Genomic DNA, 19,239 nt, shown 5'->3' with positions numbered 1-19,239 from the left:
ACGAATAAAACTAAATCAGAAAAAATTATTCACATCAATAAGAATTATATTTGAAGACTGAAGTTTTGCAGAATGCGTGATCACATTTTACCATAATTCTGTTTGTCTAGTTTTAATCCTCAAGTTTGATTTAACTGTGATTTTGACAATCAGTGATTGAATGAGGTAGTCCACATTGCCTAGCTATTTGCTGTATCTGGTTTCTATTCCACAAATAATTAAGTACAATATATCAGTTATGTTTTTCCTTTATGTTTAATAGGAGTTCCATGAACATAGAATATATTACTTTTAGTGGTACACAGTTCTTGAGAAAATGTCTTGATTTATACATTGCCATTTGTGATATTTTTAGCAGCTTGCTACAATATCGTTTTAATAAAAATAAAGTGTACTCAGTGATGATAGAGAAAATATTGTTAAAGATCTCTTGGAACAGGTAGAGGCTCAGTCATAAAATCAGGTTCTTAATCATTTTCAGCTGTGTCATTTTCGTGTTCCTTTCAGGAATAACTATAATATTGCTACACAGTCCATTATACTGAGAAGAACTTTCCTTGAACTTCACACGGAGATTGAGTAAAGCTCTTCTATTTGTTTTTTGAAGTACTCCCTCAGCTCGGGTCTCTTAGCCTTTAGTGTTGGTGTCAGCAGGCCATTTTGAACTGAGAACATGTCAGAATGGATGTGAATGGCTTTAACCTAAAAACCAAATGCAGAACACAGCTTTAATAGGAATAAAACACAGCATTTATAGCACACGTGATAAAAGTAAACAAGCCTATGAAGGTAGATATATTCATTCACACCCAGACACTATGCTAAGTCAAAAGTATGTGAGCATTTCAGCCCATTTCTCATGTCCTAAGGTCACCTTTTTTCCTTTCTACTCAATCAGTTAGCAGCCGACAGAAATGAAGTGGTGCCTCCTCTGGGCCAGACACTGAGGACACAGAGGAAGTGCTCCTGCTCCTACTCTGCAGAGCGCCCAACAGAAGCCAGGAGAGCATTCAGACAGACACAAGGCCATCACCAGCACGCAGGGCCAAAGGGCAAGGGCACTGGCTCAGTCAGGGGAGGGGAGGGGGGGAGCAAACAGAGTAGACACCCCCCCAGTCCTGGCAGGTGAGTGTTAAAAGAGTAAGTAGCAGTTAACTAGCAAAGGGGGAGAGGAAGAAGGAGAAGGCCATTACCAGCAGAGACGACCTCAAGAACAAAGCTAAGGGGGTGGGACCTCAAGTTTTACTTTGGAGACAGTAGGAAGGTCCTGGAGGTTCCTACACAGGCTGGTGTTATGGTTGGATAAATGGAGACCACTCTGAAGAGAGGCGGGAAGACGGTTTCTGAGCAGTTATGAAGAAGAGCAAGGCATCTGAAGGGTGTGGCCAATTCACAGCACAGAGGGAAGGGACGAGTGACAAAGGCAGGGAAGCTGTTCTGAACGGCTGGCAGATAAAGTGGCAAGATGGAGTAGAGAGGGAGACGGCCTCACGGACTTGCAGGCTTCTGCTTTCCATGGCTATTTGGAGACAGTGGTGCCTTTCATAAGAGAGCCATAAAGCCTTGGGAGGAAATGATGACTCCTAGCTTTTAAAAATGTCTGCCAAACATTGTATCAAATCTATTGGCGGGGCCTGGAGGGATGAGACTTGGTTCTCACATTGCCTGTTTGCACGAGGCCACTTCATATAAAGTCTCTTTGCAACATTAAATGGGGACCAAAGAAAACAGTGACCTGGGAGAGCCCAGACAGCTCTTCCCCTCCCCGGCTCCAGCAGAAAGGATCAGTGTCAGTTCTCTAAGAAGTTTATAGTCTGGGCTTGGGCTTAAGCCTGGAGTAATACTATCTCCAATAAGAACTGTGTCCTGACTTGACTGACAACTAGGACCAAATTCAAAGACTTTGTTGAGATAATACACCACAGCAGGGTTGTGCATCAGTGTACTAGGGACTTTTAAATGCATCCAAAGATATGCATTAAATACAAATGTACAATCACTTCTGATATTTATTGAGCAACCACTGTGTCAAGTACTGTGGTAGACAGCAGGGGTGCAAAGAGGAACCTGCCCACAAAGAACCTACAGGCAAATGAGAAATGCTGTGGTATGATGGCTACAGAGACAAGGGGAGACAGTGCTTCCTGTGGCAGGCACAGTCAGTTACTTACCCATCACCCACTTCCCACTTGCATGCTAAAAGAACCCTACTTTGATTTGGAGCCAAATGGTCCACAAAATCATGACAACCCCGCCCCCATCACTGCCCCCGCCCTCTCTGCAGCTGTGGGTTAGCTATGAGATCCATTTCTGGCTAGGGAGAAGGGGAAGTTTTTGCTTTCCTAATAGAAGACCCAAACACAGCTCTCTCCACTCATTCTCCCTTGTCTTTCCTTGCATGTGAACAGTGCCCAAGCTGCAGCAGTCTTGTTGTGACAAGGAGCTGCTAAGCCAGCACACTGAGAATATGGATCAGAAACACAGGAGCCTAGGTCATTGAAGACCTGCACCTACCTTGACCCACCTATCTTTTGACTTCTTATGCAAGCAGAGCAGGAAATCCAACCCAATGTGTTTAAGACACTGAGTCAGGTTCCTGTTAGAACTAAATGCATTTTTATATACCACCAAACTTTGGTTTGGGCAGACCTCAGTGAAAAGAGTGGCCCGAGTTGAAGTTGTTAAGTAGTCTTTATTTTTATTTTTTAAAAAGATTTATTTATTTATTTGAAAAGCAGAATTATAGAGAGGCAGAGGCAGAGGCAGAGAGAGAGAGAGAGAGAGAGAGAGAGAGAGGTCTTCCATTTATTGGTTCACTCCCCAAATGGCCACAAAACAGCCAGAGCTATGCCGATCCGAAGCCAGGAGCCAGGAGATTCTTCCATGTCTCCCACAGGGGTGCAGGGACCCAAGGACTTGGGCCATCTTCTACTGCTTTCCTAGACCATCGCAGAGAGCTGGGTAGGAAGTGGAGCAGCAAGGACTCAAACTGGTGCCATATGGGATGCCAGCACTGAAGGCAGTGGCTTTACCCCCTATGCCACAGTGCTGGCCCCTGTTAGGTAGTCTTTAGACAGATAAACACAGCAAGGGAGAAGGGTGTTGCTATGTGAACTGAGGAGAGGGGGTTGCTCAGGAAGAGGTAAGATGTGCCAAAGTGGGACCGGTATTGTGGCACAGCGGGTTAAGCCAGCACTTGTGACATCCTATAGGAACACAAATTTGAGTCCAAGTTGCTCCACTTCTGATCCAGCTCCCTGCAAATGCACATGGGAAAGCAGCAGGAGATGGCCCAAGTCCTCGGGCCCCTGCACCCCTGTGGGAGACCTGGATGGAGTTCCAGGCTCCTGGATTCAAAGTGGCCCAGCCTCAACCATAGTAATCAGTTGGGAAATGAACCAGAGAATAGACGATTCTCTCTATCTCCCTTTCTCTCTCTTCCACCTCCATCTCTCTCTTGCTCTGCCTTTCAAATAAATAAATAAATAACTCCTTTTAATAAAAAATGCCAAAGCATATGTGGGACAGTGACACTGTAGGCTGAAGCACGTGGAACAAAAGAAGAGATGGGGCTGGAGACACAGGCTGTGGCTAAGACATAAAGAATCGATAAGCCTACAGAGAGTTTAGACATGAATCTTTAAATGGTTTTTATGCAGTGAAAAAGAGAACCGGATGGCTCTTTGGAAGGATTACTGGTTAAGAAGGGAGTGAACTGGAGCATGGGTAGAAGCCTGAAAATCAACAGAAGAACCGGGTACTGACTGTGGCAATAAAGACAGCTGTGGGGATGGAAACGGACCTTGCGGGTAGTAAGGACAGCACGCAGCAACTGGTGTGGGTAAGAGGTAAGGAAAGTTAGATAATTATGGGTCTAGGTTTCTGCTTGGGCACTATAAAAATGTCCAAGACTGGAGGAGGAGCAGAGAACTTTCTGGGAGGTGGGAAGATCAGGCCATTCACCCAGAGTGTGAAATACTTCCGAGACACCTGAGTGGTCTTTGGACCTTGGATATATTAGTTTGGAAGGTAGAGGAGCAACCTGTTCTTGAGACAAAGGAAGAGCCATGTGCATAGTAGAAAGGAACCAGAATGTGCCTTATAAAAGTCAGCAGAGGGGCTGGCCGCTTCACTTCCCATCCAGCTCCCTGCTAATGTGCCTGGGAAAGCAGCGGAAGACGGCCCCAAGTGCTTGGGCCCCTGCACCGAGGTGGGAGATCCAGAAGCAGCTCTGGGCTTCCGCCTTCAGCCTTGCTTAGCTCCAGCCGTTGCGGCCATTTAGAGAGCGAACCAGCAGATGGAAGATATCTGTCTCTCCTGCTCTATCTGTAACTCTGCCTTTCAAATAAATAAAAAATAAATCTTGGAAAAATAAAAAGTCAGGGGCCAGTGCTGTGGTGCAGTAGGTTAATCCTCTGCCTGTGGTGACGGCATCCCATATGGGAGTTGGTTCATGTCCCAGATGCTCCTCTACCAAGCCAGCTCTCTGCTATGGCCCGGGAAAGCAGAAGATGGCCCAAGTCCTTGGGTCCCTACACCCACATGGGAGACCCGGAAGAAGCTCCTGGCTCCTGGCTTCTGATCTGCTCAGTGCCGGCTGTTGCGGCCATTTGAGGAGTGAACCAGTAGGTGGAAGAACTTTCTGTCTGTCTCTCTTTCTCACTGTCTGTAACTCTACCTCTCAAATAAATAAATAAAATCTTTAGAAAATAAAAATAAGGGGCCGGCGCTGTGGTGCTGCGGGCTAAAGCCCTGGCCTGAAGCACTGGCATCCCATATGGCCGGTTCTAGTCCCGGCTGCTCCTCTTCCGATCCACTTCTCTGCTATGGCCTGGGAAAGTAGTAGAAGATGGCCCAAGTCCTTGGGCCCCTGCGCCCGCGTGGCAGACATGGAAGAAGCTCCTGGCTCCTGGCTTCCTATTGATGCAGCTCCAGCTGATGCGGTCATCTGGGGAGTGAACCAGAGGATGGAAGACCTCTCTCTCTGTCTCTACCTCTCTCCGAAATTCTGTCTTTCAAATAAATAAAATAAATCTTTAAAAAAATAAATAAAAATTTTAAAAGTTGGCAGAATGAGAGGTGACTGTCAGGTGCTACTGTCACATAAGGACTGTTTATAAAAATCAATGAGCAGAATCCAGAAATAACTGGATGGTCAGAAACCAATGTGTGTACATCATTGCAAAAATCAAGTACATCAACGACTGCTTCCAAAAGCTGTGATGCTAGCAGCCTATTATCCTGCTGGGTGGATATATGGAGATGACAGTTCTTTGCTCAGGAATCTACATTACATTCACTGATTTTCACATCAAGAACTTGATACACAGATAAGACCTCTAAAACAGTTCATACTTCTAATGGTTGTTTAACAAAAAATTTTAATAAAAATTCTAACAAATTCTGGAATTTTAAACCCATATTTGTAATTTAAAAAAGTGAAAGGAGCTGCTATTGTGATGCAGTGGGTTAAGCCGCTGCTTGGGACACCTGTATCTCAAATTGAAGTGTCCAGTTTGAGTCCTGGCTACTCAGTTTCCAATCTAGCTTCTTGTAAAGGAGCCTGGAAGATAGGAGATAATGGCCTAAGTACTTGGAACTCTGTTTGATGGCAAAATTAATTATCTTGAAGAAAACAGAATCTAAGTCAAATTTAATCATAAACACAGTGATTTAACATAGTATTAACTCATGTTTGCCGTCAAAATGAGAAACTTCTAATATTCTTAGCTTTGTTTTTGTTGTAATTTTTTTTTTTAATGTTCTCTTCTGATAGAAATAATATCACTGTGGGGCGGAGATGTGGCATAACAAGGTAAGCTGCAGCCTGCTCCACTTCTAATGCAGCTCCCTGCTAATGTGCCTGGAGAAAACAGAGGACAGCTCCAGCGTCTGGACACCTGCCACACATGTGGGAGACCTTATGGAGTTCCAGACTCTGGCTCTAGCCTGGCCCAGCTCCAGCAATTTGGGGGAGTGAGCCAGCAGACAGAAGATCTCTTTCTGTCTCTCACACTCTTGGTTCTGGTTTTCTCTCTGTCTGTAACTCTGCCTTTCAAGTAAATAAAATAAACTTTAAAAAAATAAAACAGTACCACTGATGTAAGTGCAAACCATCTATCTTCTTTCGTTAGTGAAATTAACAATGCAATTTATGAACGCAGATGCACATGCCAAGTTAATCTCTACAGTGTCCACACAGCATGGGTTTCTGCTCATCTGCATTCCCGACAGCATGTGGAGACCACTGTGTAACTGGGACAAGAGCTCCCATTCAGTTCAGCAACTTGGGGTGAACACCTTTGAAAATGCAGCAGTGGCAAGGAGAAGCTACAAAAATGCAGTACCGGGAAGATGAGTTTTGCAGAGAGAAGATGAGTTTTGCAGAGAGAGTTACACAATGCTATCCAGATGGTTAACAGAACAGAAAAGAAATTATTACGAGCTGAGGAGGCAAAAGCCGCACCAACAGGTGGATTCTGAATACCGGTCAATCCAGACCCCTGTAGCAAACATACAGGCTAGTGGGGTACCTGGAGCTCCTGCTGGTGTCTGCAGGGTAGCTCTGCCTCGGAAGAGGCTCTGTCATCTACCAGAGCCTTGCAGGCCACACAATCAGGCAGCCTGCACTCGGCTCCCGCTTCGGTCCCCTGGGGAAGCAGGTCAGCACAGCAGGCTGTCAGTCCCTGCTCCAGTCCGAGCGTCAGCCACGGGGCTGTCAAATTCCCCATGAATATATCTGCATGCCCTGCTTGAGTGGCCACAAGTCTAGTCAGGAAGTAGACAAAAATGAGTCAAAGCAGTTGTTTCACAATGACCTTAACTGTGGGCCACAAATCCATAGCAGTTTTTTTCTTTTTTCAGAAGTGAATCAACAATAAAATACTTCAGCATTTTCTATAATTATTACATATATTTCTTTTAAAACCAAATTGTCCAATAGTGAGCTTTTTTAAAAAAAAGTATGAGAATCCTTATTCTCTCTTTATGCCAAACATACCATGAAACAGGTTTTCTAGTTTTTAATAAGCAAAGAAATAAGCTTCCTGAAACTATGCTCTTAACACTGAGAAGAGATTCTTTAGGCTTTTAATTTTTTTTTGGCAAATTCATAATTATTGTAACATTTAAATATTACACTGAAATAAAATATCTGAAAAGTGCTAATTCATACCAACTCATAAAAGCATGAACCCTTTATAATTTTGAAGAATAGTATTTTCATTTTTCAAGGATGTAATTCAATGAAACACTGTAACACAGTACTGCTTGTAGATAATAATTACAGAGTGGATAATTCAGTTAGACAGAAGAGATAACATAAGGAAAAATAGGACACAGGGGAATGATCAATTAATTTTCATTTAAAGCCTAATTTGTTAGGTAAGAATTCATTACAATGAGAGTAAATATAATAAATTATTTTTAGTGAAGCCTTTCATATAATTTAAAAAGCTAACAAATTTAAAACTCTATCTAGTTTACTTCATATTGATTTTACAAACTTTTTTATAATGAGGAACATAAATATCAAGAATATTGTTTAGGCCAGTGCTGCAGCTCACTAGGCTAATGCTCCACCTTGCGGTGCCGGCACACCAGGTTCTAGTTCCGGTCGGGGCACCGGATTCTGTCCCAGTTGCCCCTCTTCCAGGCCAGCTCTCTGCTATGGCCAGGGAGTACAGTGCAGGATGGCCCAAGTGCTTGGGCCCTACACCCCAGGGGAGACCAGGAGAAGCACCTGGCTCCTGCCATTGGATCAGCGCGGTGTGCCGGCCGCAGCGCGCCAGCCGCGGTGGCCACTGGAGGGTGAACCAACGGCAAAGGAAGACCTTTCTCTCTGTCTCTCTCTCTCACTGTCCACTCTGCCTGTCAAAAAATAAAAATAAATAATATTGTTTAATATGCTTATACATTTCCCAGTCACCTATTTTAATTATTGATAATTATTATAAATGCTTTCCATCTATTGATTTTATCTTCCAAAAACTTCCATACATTTAATAATGGTTGGCCTAGTCCTAGGAATTGTATATTTCTCAAAATTATATTACAGTACATCCATCCATTTTGTCTTCTAATTCAAATTTTAATCCAGATTGACCTAGCTCAGTAAGTTTGAACCCTTAAAGCTTTCGTTGAATTAAATTTTGAGTTTGGATTATTTATTTGCGTGTGTGTGTTTAGTTACAGTTAAGCCTTAAATGACCATGTATTTCAAAGGGAGAGGGAAAAGAACAAGCTGACAATGGGTTATAGATTAGCTGAATAATTTATGTTGAGCTGTGGGTCACAGCTGGGGGCCTACCATACACAGGCACGAGCTGGTTCTTACTCGCCTGGGATCAGCTGAGGGCAGACACTGGCCATCGGGGTGAGGATACCACAGACTAACAAACAGGAGAATGGGAGCAGAGAAAACCAAGAGGTGACAGCTCTGGCAATAAAATTAAAGGCTTCTGGGATGCCACATGACTTCCTTGTATTTGAGGTCACCATGGTGAGGACAGATTATTAGAGCAGAAACTCTGCTTAAGGCACGTGGAAAGTCAAGAACACATTTTCTCTCAGGAAAAGCTCTAAGCAGAGGACACTGGAAACTTAACCAAAGGTCTGGTTTAAGCATCATTTTAAGAGCTTTTTTTTTTCACCCAAAGAAATCTGTTAGGATCCTGGGGCAGGTCATACATCCCACCACCAGCAGGGGGCGTGCAGGCGCCATGAACGCACAAGGATGTGCACAGGCACAAGCTTGTCCCTGGTCTATGCAGTGCCCTGCCCTGCAAAGGGGGCCCAGAACCAGCAGGCCTGGGAACACTCATTTGTCACTCTTGGACAACAAGATTACGCTGGATCCACTTGCACAACTCCCCAATAAGGAAGGGAAATGAAATCAGTTCTAGTAAGTCTGGAAATTTAAATAATTATTACTCCAAAAAAGAACTTTCATTCAGAAAGATAAATATAATCTGTCCAAGTACCTCAGGCTTTACAATTTTTTAAAATACAGGTCTGTTTAATCCAGGACTTAGGTGTCCTAAAAAGTACTGACAAATGAGGGAAAAGCAGTGTTTCTCAAACTGCATCAATACAAAGATGCATTTCCAAAGAAAAACCTGAGGTGTTCTTAGAACCTGAGGTGTTTAGATTTCCTCAATGTGAAACTTCAGAAATTTTAATCTGTGGAAATATGTTTTTTAAATTTCAAATAAAAGCACTGCAAGTATTTTATATTTAAAACTGGTTTTTTAAATGTTCTTAGGTTATCATCAAATAAGCATGTAACAATTTAAAATCTTGGGGGCCAGTGCTGCGGCATAGTGGGTAAAGCCGTCTCCTGCAGCACCAGCATCACATATGGGTGCTGGTTTGAGTCCCAGCTGCTCCACTCCCAATCCAGCTCCCTGCTAATGCACTTGGGAAAGCAGCAGAGGATGGCCCAAGTCCTTGGACCCAGAAGTTCCTGGCCCCTGGCTTCAGATCAGCCCAACTCCAGTCATTGTGGTCATTTAGGGAGTGAACTAGTAGATGGAAGATCTCTCTTTCTGTCTCTGCCTCTATTTCTCTCTGTAACTCTGCCTTTAAAATAAATAAGTGTTTAAAAAGCATTAAATACTCAAAAACCTTACAGACCCCAACACTGTATTTGGGGAAAATTTTTAGAACAGTTATTTTGATGATGTTTTTATTCTGTAAAAGACAATTATTTGAATGAAGTTTTTATTTTATCCAGAACAATTCTTTTAAAAGGAAGACAAATGGAAAATCAGTACATTAATGTTTTTCTGCTCCAAGAATTTTCCACCTGCCAAGTTCTGCCTGTGGAGGCTGCAGGGGCAGTGAGGATGCACCTGCACATGAACTCCGTTACAAAGCCCCAGGGCTGCCGTGTCACCTCCCAGCATATCTCTGCCTGTCTGTAAGAGACACTCTGGACTGATGGACCCCTGGCCTGAGGAAGGAGCCCAAGCTTTCTCATGTCCTCCTAGCAAGTAAGCTAGTCCCCTGCAGCCCTATGAGATTAAAAAGAAACCAGGACCCTGGTCTTTAGTGCCACAGGCAGCTTGGGAAATGGACCACGAACACATGGTCTACGGAGACCTTGAGGCCAGCATTTCAGCCCAGGAGCATTTGTGAGCACAAGATGAGGAGCACCATCTCGCTTGACCAATGGCCGATTTGGGTTCAGAAGGCAAGCTGCTGGGGGCTCAGCTGCAAACAGGCTTCAGGGGCGTAAGCTGAGGCCACTGCGTGCACAAGTCACTTTCATCACTGTCTAAAGAGCTGTAACAAGTTTGGGGAAAGTAAGTTACCTGTTCAAAAGAATGGAGTCCACTTTCTTTTCCTAACCTCACCAAATCTTCCAAAATGGCTTTCTTCAGTTCCTGAATTGAACCACAGGAGGAAAATTACAAGATAAGCGCACATTTCAAAATGCAGGTAGGGCAAACAACATACTTTGAAGAAAGTACAATGAGCCTTTTGCTGACAGGGGCTCCCCTGTGGCTCCCATCCCCCACACCCGCTCCCCAAAGTAAGCCCAGTACTCCTTGGCAACATGCCAGTCACCACCTCTCACCAGGCCAGCAAGTGTTAGAAATGGCCAAGGCACGCCCATGAACGGGATAAGGAACGACTCAAATGTTTCTAAGTGGTTCTTTGCCAATCTGGTGAGTCCAGGTGCTCCCAGCTGAGCCCAAGGCCTGGTGGGAGAGGTAGGATGTACGGCTGCTGCAGAGAAGGGGCTGAGTCTGAGCATGGCACAGCCATGGTCTTCCAGCGGACCCCATGAGGCCATGAGGCTTCAGGAAGCTGTGAAGGGATAGAGCGCTCAGCAGGAAGATGGGTGGTACCTTTCAATTCCATGACCATCTTCCCAAGGCCAGTAGATCCCAAATCCATCTCACATTTGGTGGATTAGAGCCTGGCCAGAACCACCAAAACACTTGGGTCTACCCTGACTCTGCTGTCAACCAGCTATGTGGCCCTGGGCAAGTCAACTCCTTTCCTGGAGTAGAAAAACTTTCTGTGATGTCTCCTGGTTCTAAAACCCAATCACTTACTAAACTTTCTAAGAACAAACATGGATCTTGGGGCTGGCGCTGTGGCGTAGTGGATTAAGCAATGGCCCGTAATGCCAGCATCCCATATGGGTGCCGGTTTGAGACCCGACTGCTCCACTTCTGATCCAGCTCCCTGCTAATGCACTCAGGAAAGCAGCAGAGGATGGCACAAGCACTTGGGCCCCTGCACCCACGTAGCAGATCTGGAAGAAGCTCTAGGCTCCTGGCTTCGGCCTGGCGCAGCCCTGGCTGTTGTGGTCATTTGGGGAGTGAACCAGTGGATGGAAGATCTCTCTGTTTCTCTGTCTCTCTCTGTAACTCAGTCTTTCAAATAAATAAAATCAAAAAAGATTTTAAAAGAAAGGCCGGTACCATGGCTCTACAGGCTAATCCTCTGCCTAGTGGCGCCGGCACACCAGGTTCTAGTCCCGGTCGGGGCGCCGGTTCTATCCCGATTGCCCCTCTTCCAGGCCAGCTCTCTGCTATGGCCCAGGAGTGCAGTGGAGGATGGCCCAAGTGCTTGGGCCCTGCACCCCACGGGAGACCAGGAGAAGCACCTGGCTCCTGGCTTCGGATCAGCGCGGTGCGCCGGCCGCGGAGGCCATTGGAGGGTGAACCAATGGCAAAGGAAGACCTTTCTGTCTGTCTGTCTGTCTCTCTCTCTCACTGTCCACTCTGCCTGTCAAAAATAAAAAAATAAAAAGATTTTAAAAGAAGAAACCTGGGTATCTTCAACAACAAAAGTGACAAGTCTCTGGCTCATAATTCCTACCATGTATAAAGTTGTATCAGAAATTCCCTATGTTTTCAAATTTCACTGGCCTGCATCTCATTACACATTGTCCTGAAACGTTCAGTAGCCTTTCAGGAGCAGCCCCAAGATACCAACCTTATTTATGCAGAGCTGTGTATAGGTCCCTTCAATTCCCCTCTTCTGGGCCCAAGTGGGCATCACCTCAGGGTCAGGCACAACAACGCCCACCAAAAAGGCCTGCAACGCCCACCAAAGGGAAAACACGGTCATGACAAAAGCTTTTCAAGTGGCTGTTTGTGGCCCAGCATTAAAAATAACCTCCTGGTATTCACAGGCTCCACCCTTTTCTAAAAATAAATATTTGCTTACAAAACACTTGCTCATACGTTATGAAACATTTCCAGCAATCTATCACACATCCTTGTGACTATTCATGTTCTGATATATTCCACAAAATTTTGAGGGGAAAAGAAAACGTTCAAGGTCATTAATAATAAGTGAGTTAATGTGACAGGCATCTTTGATGCTTATAGGAACCTTATCAGCACATCTTTAAGATGCTGAAGCAGCACTGTAGGATTCAGAGTCTACGGTAAACATGTTTCTCAGGATTCCCAGACCGTTTTGAAATTGTTTCACCAATATGATCCTCATTCGTGAAGACATCTATACATCTACTTTATTTTTAAAGCATTTTCTTCAAAAAAATGGTTAATTTTATCTAAGTACAATGATAGTGTAGAATGTATCTGATATCTTTGATGTAATAGAGCATGCCCGTGATCTTGCTGACATCAACTCTAAATGACACTGAAAACAAAATAAGTATAAACCCCCTCCAAATAATTTAGTACTAATAAGCTGAATTATCATTGGTGCCATCATTTGGAATGCTGCATACATTTACCTGTGAAGTTAACATGCATATTTAAAAATTAAAACAATAGAAACCTTGACTCTTTCTTTAGTATGTTAGCTCAAAAACCTCCTTAGAAGGAGTAGAGCACAGGTTACAAGTAGTGGGGATGTTCAGGAAATGTATAACTGGACCAGACTGTAAGTAATCTAAATTTCTCCCAAGGTTTAAGACACACAGGACACTCGTACTGTCTGACTGGAGAGGAGTATTCAATCTGATTTCCCAGCAGGCCCACTACGGGTGGAGGGCTGAAGCGTAGGGCCTCACCTTTAAGCTGTCTCCATGGACATAGATCTGTGCCACAGGCTCACTTCGGATGTAGATGTTCTCAATTTTCTCGGGTGCAACATATTCTCCCTGAGCAAGTTTAAATATGTGCTTTTTCCGGTCAATAATTTTAAGAGTTCCTTCCTGTGGAGTTAGACGAATAGCTTTATAAGAAAGCAGACCTTCCAAGCCTGAACCCTGCCCCACGCCACCCTGCAGACTCTGCCCCTTCTGCTTCCCCATCTTACACAGCTGCTATGCAGCTGGAGAGAGACCCCCAACGCCAAGGGTTGATGACATCCAAGCCGGGTCCTAAGTGCCCCCTGTTCCTTCCCCTCTGCAGTGAGCCCCATCCCACCCTGCCACCCTCTCCCATGCATGCCTGGCAGGGGTGTCCTCACCCCTCCCTCAGAGGTGTCCTCAACAGTATCTTCAGATCCACTCCCCTAGACTGCACTGAGTTTTCTCATCCCAACTACTGTCCTCATCCCCAAGAACAGTCTCTCCAGCACAGGTGGCACCAGGAGCTCTGGCCCTCCAGGGCTCCTGTGCACCTCCCTGACTCCCCTCAATCATCCTGAGTTTCCAAGTGATCAGGTAAGCTCCCCTCTCTGCTCCACCTGTGCCTTGCTCTTTCCTGCACCTCTTCATTGGCCATTCCCATGCCTGAGCTTCCAGTCAGACCTCTTCCCTGGGCTCCAAACCCAGCATCCAACGACCCTCAGAAGTCTTCAAAGCCCAGATGGTCTGTCCAGCAGGATGCAACGCACCTCAGAGGAAACTCATCATGGCCCTCCTCCAGCCTGTGCCAGACCCCCAGCCCCACTCCTGGAGATGGTGCTGCCACCTGCCAGGCTCATGGGTCCTTAGCAATCCCTCACCACCAGCTGCTCCTTCCAGCAGGACCACTTCCTCACCAGATGCTGCCTATACTCTGTCCCCACTCTACCTGTGGGGTAGAGAAATTTCTCTCAAAGAGGAAAGCAAGCAGGCCCTATTTTACTCAAAACCCAGGCTGGACATAAGGCACTTCCCCAACACCAGCCTCTTTCATTCTCATGCCACTCTGTAAGCTAGGTGTTGTCACCTCCACTTCACAGATGAGGAAACCAATAATCAGAAAGGTTACCTAGGAGGTAGGGGAACCAAGATTTGAATGCAAGTCTCTCTATATCAGGAGACCATACTATTCTTTAATTTCTCCCTCACTATTCAAAAAACAATTAATATGCATATGCCTTCGTAGACAGTTTCTACTTAACTTCTAAAGATGGGTTGTTCAATCTTATACATGCTATTCTGGAACACAGACGAAAAAAGAACCTCACCAACTCATTCAATGAAACGACCCCAACACCATAATGGAGTTGTACATAAAATGGAAACAAGACACCAATTCATTACGAATATAAATGTCAAGGCCAAACACAACTTTGTATAAGCAATTTTTAAAAAAATAACATCATGGTTAAGCTGACTTTATGCTAGTGTTATGGGCTGAGTGGGCCCTGCCGCCCCCTAACTCATGCAGCTGTTTAAACTTCAATGCTAATGGTTGATAGATTAAGGGTGGCTGCTTGACCTAATGACAACGGCTGAGAGGTGGGTCTCGGGAAGGGTTTTAGGTCACTGGGGGCATGATATCAGAGGATGGTTCTCACAAGAGGGTTGATTATTTGAGTTCAAGTTCAGTTGAGCTGTTCTCTGCTTCCTGGCTCACCTCCCTCCTGACCGGCACCACTGGGCAGCAGACTACAGAGCCACCTGGTCCTGAACTGTAACCTCCAAACTGGAAGCAGAAAGAAGTCTTTTCCTTCCCAAGAAGCTCCTCTCAGGTGTTTTAGTTGAAGTGACAAACAGCGTACTAATACAGCCAGGAAGGCACAGTTCGCTTTCCATGAGAAATGCAGAAAGGACAAATAGCTCATGGCTGCAGTAACAATTTTCATTAAATCTCGATAATGATTTAAGAGTAATGATAATGTTAAAAACTGCCTCCCACAGATGCCTTCCTGCTGTATGCTCTGGCCTCTGTGCTAGCTCATGTGAATTAATTCATTTGCTTCTCACAAGCCTATGCGTGCTGGATGGCTTCATTCAAGGTATGGGAATTAGCAGCAGGGTGTCCAGCTTTAAGGGCCCACTTTAAGAAAAATAATATGAAACGACATGCAGGGCAGGAAAGGGCTTCCTGGGCTGATGGGACAACCCAACCTCTGTAAGTATCCAAGGCCACCTGGCCTCTCTGGCCACTCTCCCCGATATCTGCAGGAATATTCCCTTGGTATAGCTTGTTTCACACCTCTAGGGTCTCTCTTCAGTACGTGCCATTACCATGCCCCAGAGAGTCCTGCTCCCTCTCCCCTCCCGCCTGTCTGTCTGTCCTCCCTGGCCTCGCCTCTAGTGAGTATGCTCTCCCTGCCATGTCTATCATGATGGATTGAGAACTAAAGATTCATATCTTCCCTGAGCAGAGTCCCTGGCTGAGTGCACAAGCCAAGGACACTACGTGGCTGCCGTAAGTGTAAAGGTTTCTCATGGCCAAACATAGAGATCCAAGCAGGGCCAATGGCTCACCAGCTCACAGGTCCCTGCAAGGGCTCAACATCCTGTGTGTGCTGGCTAATTGTCAGCCCCTCAAAACGTCCACCTGAGACCTCAGAAACTCCCCATAGACAGAGCAAGCATGCCCAGGGAGGGCTGCACCAGGCGAGGGCTCTCAGATTCAGGGGCACAGCCTTTCCCTGCCCAAAGCATCCACCCAACGTCTCCAGTATGCCAAGCACTGTGCTCCGTGCTGTGCAGGAATCACCTCAGGTGTCCCTCACCACAGTAACTATAGAAGGTTACAATGTTACTACCCCCACCTTAAAAAGGAGAAAAGGAGGCAAACTTGTTTTGGATGAAAGTCAGGGGCTACAGCCAAAGTTGCCATAGAGGCTCGCTGTCTTCCATAAGTGAGTCAAGGAGGCACCCAAGAGAAGGATGAAGCTGTTTTTATAGGGCTCCTGGCAGATCTGAAGGAACTCAGGCATCCTCCTGCCAAGCTTCAAGCTTTTCCCTTTGCCTCTCAGCTAGAGGCCCGAGTCCACACCATTCCCAGAGGGATACACCCATGGCCAGTTCTCCTTCTAGAAATTGCTAAGCATAGAGAGTCCATCTCTAAGACTGAGCTGTCCCCTCCTGAACAGGTTCCTCATCACCCTCACTAGGAAGGGAAGCTCTGGGGGCCAGATACGGAAGAATCTCCCGATCCCAAAAGGTGGGGGCCAGTGCTCTGGCATAGCAGCTAATCGCCACCTGTGACGCCAGCATTCCACATAGGCATCGGTTTGTGTCTTGGCTATTCCACTTCCATGCCAGCTCCCTACTAATGGCTTGGGAAAGCATAGAAGATGGCCCAAGTGCTTGAGCCCCTGCCAATCACATGGGAGACTGGATGAAGCTCCCAGCTCCTGGCTTTGGCTTAGCCCAGCCCTGGCTGTTACGGCTGTCTGGGGAGTGAACTAGCAAATGGAAGATCTCTCTCTATCTCTCCCTCTTTCTGTAACTCTTTCAAATAAATAAATAAATCTTAAAAAAAAAAAAAAAAAAAAAAAGGTTAAAAGGTATTCCTGAGTGATAACCTGGGAAGACACAGAGAAGGTGCCTGCCTCAGTGAGCCAGACCAGATACAGCCCCCTCTACCACCACTGCCAAAACATTTGGAGCTCCACAGTTCCCAGTGTACGCACCGGTAGCCACTTGCCAATGTCTCCAGTGTGAAGCCAGCCGTCGCTATCCAGGGCCTCCTTCGTCCTGTTCTGATCTTTCAAGTAGCCTTTGAATACATTTGGTCCTCTCACACATATCTGCGGGAACAGAGGCCACAGCTTCCCTTAACCATGGCATAAGGCATGCAACGAAGGGGGACACAGACGAACGAAGGCCCACAGAGGGTAGGGTACTGTGTCCATTGGGAAGGCTGCTGGGGAAACCGTAGGGGTGGACATGGAAGACAGGCAGCAGCCGCCAGCAGCCTGCACTGTCTCTCGTCTTCTCTAAGTGGCACTTTCCCCATTTCCTCCCCACTCTGCCTTCTTCCCCTGAGGTTCCATGCCCTTGGCCACGAGATGCTCTGTGACCCTCAATGTGGTCTCATTACAGATACTGAGGGCTGGCTCATGCCAGCAAGAACGCCAGGCACTCTCAAACCATCGGTTTCACACTCACTCCCATGGAATGAGCAAGCATCCCAGCTGGGCTTATATCTGCTGAGAGCAGCAGCAGGCTAAGCCACCGCTAAGGGGGAAAAATGGAATGTCCAATCTTGGGAACTCTTGCATCCTGATTTAGATCAGCTGAGTCCCAGCCTTGCTGGTTGGCTGCTTCCTAAACAGGAGAGGAGATGCTGAATTCAGCTGAGTCAAACTGAGAGTGATTTTTAAAAACGACTTTACATACAAGGTAACAGGGGGAGTTCCACTCCCTGTCTTCTCGCTTTCTTGGACTCACTACACATGGCATCCACAGACAGAATGGCTAAATCCTGAAATTTACCTCGCCCTCTCCTTTGCAGGTCCAGTAGTTCAGTTCCTCAACGTCGACGAGCTTGATGTGGTTGCAGGGCAGAGGCGCCCCTACGTGCCCTAGGACACCAAGCAAGGTGACATCTGCAGTGTCACAGCAGCCTCAGCACTGAAGATGCTCCAGGCCGCATACCCACCCCCCTCCCCGGCCAGCGAGGGAAATTATGGACAGAAAACAACATGCCTCAGATGGGCACTTGCCCCAAGCAGGCATGAATGATAAAATGAAGTTTTGAAGAAAGCAAAAGCCAACATTTCCCAAGGCCTCTGTTTTACGTCTGATTCTTAAAGAGCAGACAGGCATACCTATACCTGGCTAAGCACCAACCCGCACAGAGTCCTTCAGGGTGGTGGTGGGCTTATAGCCCCATCAACTACATGGTCAGGATTTCTTACAATAGTGCCCACCTGCAAACATTTTTCCCACTGTCAGATTATACATCTTGGTTTGGGGAATCATAAGATACAGACATTATCGCTTTTCCTCTAGTCATCAAAGTGCTGATTAATGTGCATAGGAATCTTCTGGAAATTGTTAGGCTGTAGACTCTGATCTAGTGGGCTGGAATGAGGCATGAGATTCCACATTTGTTATGGGCACCAAGGTGATCTTGCTGTTACACTTGGGTGACAAAGGAACAGAAAAGCGAGACAAGGTAACTTGACCCCCAAAAACAGAACCCCAATTGTTTTATCTTATGTACTCTAACCACAAAATTACATCTAAGTCATTCTCTCTAGTCATTGTGGTTATTACATAATTCACTGGCAACTTGGTTGTTTTTTTAAGTAGGTGCTGGCCAAGGTCCTGAAGAAAAGTGAGCCAGGTATATATAAACAATAAGACTGGGACATTTTTGTCACTCTCTTAAAACAGAAGTGGCCAAACCCTTTACAATGATATAAAGAGTTATCTGTCCTTGCACACCCAATATCATTTGCAAGGATCCATGGTAAAGAAGAGTAAAAAAGGCAAAACCTCAATAGTTTACATAGGAAAACATAGAAGGTGACATCTGAGGGAAGCAAAACAGTATCCAAATGGAAGGGGATACACAAGAATTATTGGTCAATGTGACAGCAGTGATAAGGTAAACATTAGTGAGTGAGGACTTTCAGAGATGTTACCTGGAGTTTGGTACTGGCAAGTGATAGAAGAATTTATTATGGGTCCTCAAAAAGCTCATAGGAAAATGCATATTACAAAAAAAAAGTATAGATTTCAATTTTTTTGCACGAACTTATCTTTTCATTCCATTTTCTATCAACTTTTTGAAATTCTCTCCTTTATACAAAATAGGCTTTTTCAGCTAGAGTATAGAGAGAGAGAACTCAGGAAAAAGAGTTTCAATCCTTGGCCAAATTGGTTTCAGTTGAGAATGTACCTACCACGTTTACGCTGTCTCAAGGTACTCTGAAAGCAGCACCGCACTAAGCAGTGTATTTCTTTAGCATGTAGCTTATCCCAATTTTTCCAGTTTAGATTTGAGCAAACATGAGCATAAAGAGTGGCCCCAGGCTCAATGGAGAAGCTGGGATCCTGCAGGCTTCTTTCACAGAGTGGTCTGGTTTTTAGATTCTCCTTGTCTCTGGTATAAATTTGGTGACGAGCAACGCACAGGCTGCCTATAACAAACTTGCCTCCCTCTGAAAGATGCATCTTCTCGG

The 19,239-nt window shown here is 45.6% G+C and overlaps 1 protein-coding gene across 7 annotated transcripts in view; it reads right to left on the bottom strand.

The window, feature by feature from the left end:
- Positions 1 to 394: 394 nt before the first annotated feature.
- ACSL6 (acyl-CoA synthetase long chain family member 6) overlaps positions 395 to 19,239 on the bottom strand; it is a 41,961-nt gene continuing 23,116 nt past the window's right edge. For 6 of the 7 annotated variants that reach the window (XM_062189783.1, XM_062189785.1, XM_062189786.1 and 3 more), the window contains 6 exons: positions 17,543 to 17,631; positions 16,738 to 16,854; positions 13,004 to 13,147; positions 11,953 to 12,054; positions 10,314 to 10,385; positions 395 to 702 (listed from right to left, as the gene is read on the bottom strand). In XM_062189783.1, coding sequence (XP_062045767.1) covers positions 565 to 702; positions 10,314 to 10,385; positions 11,953 to 12,054; positions 13,004 to 13,147; positions 16,738 to 16,854; positions 17,543 to 17,631 — 662 coding nt within the window. In that variant the 3' untranslated portion in view covers positions 395 to 564. The remainder of the gene's footprint in view (positions 703 to 10,313; positions 10,386 to 11,952; positions 12,055 to 13,003; positions 13,148 to 16,737; positions 16,855 to 17,542; positions 17,632 to 19,239) is intronic. The other variant, XM_062189789.1, reaches the window with a different exon arrangement.

Source organism: Lepus europaeus, chromosome 4 (assembly GCF_033115175.1).
Source record: "Lepus europaeus isolate LE1 chromosome 4, mLepTim1.pri, whole genome shotgun sequence".
NCBI lineage: Eukaryota > Metazoa > Chordata > Mammalia > Lagomorpha > Leporidae > Lepus > Lepus europaeus.
The sequence above is the reverse complement of the archived record's forward strand: the minus strand, read 5'-3'. Positions and strand labels throughout refer to the sequence as shown.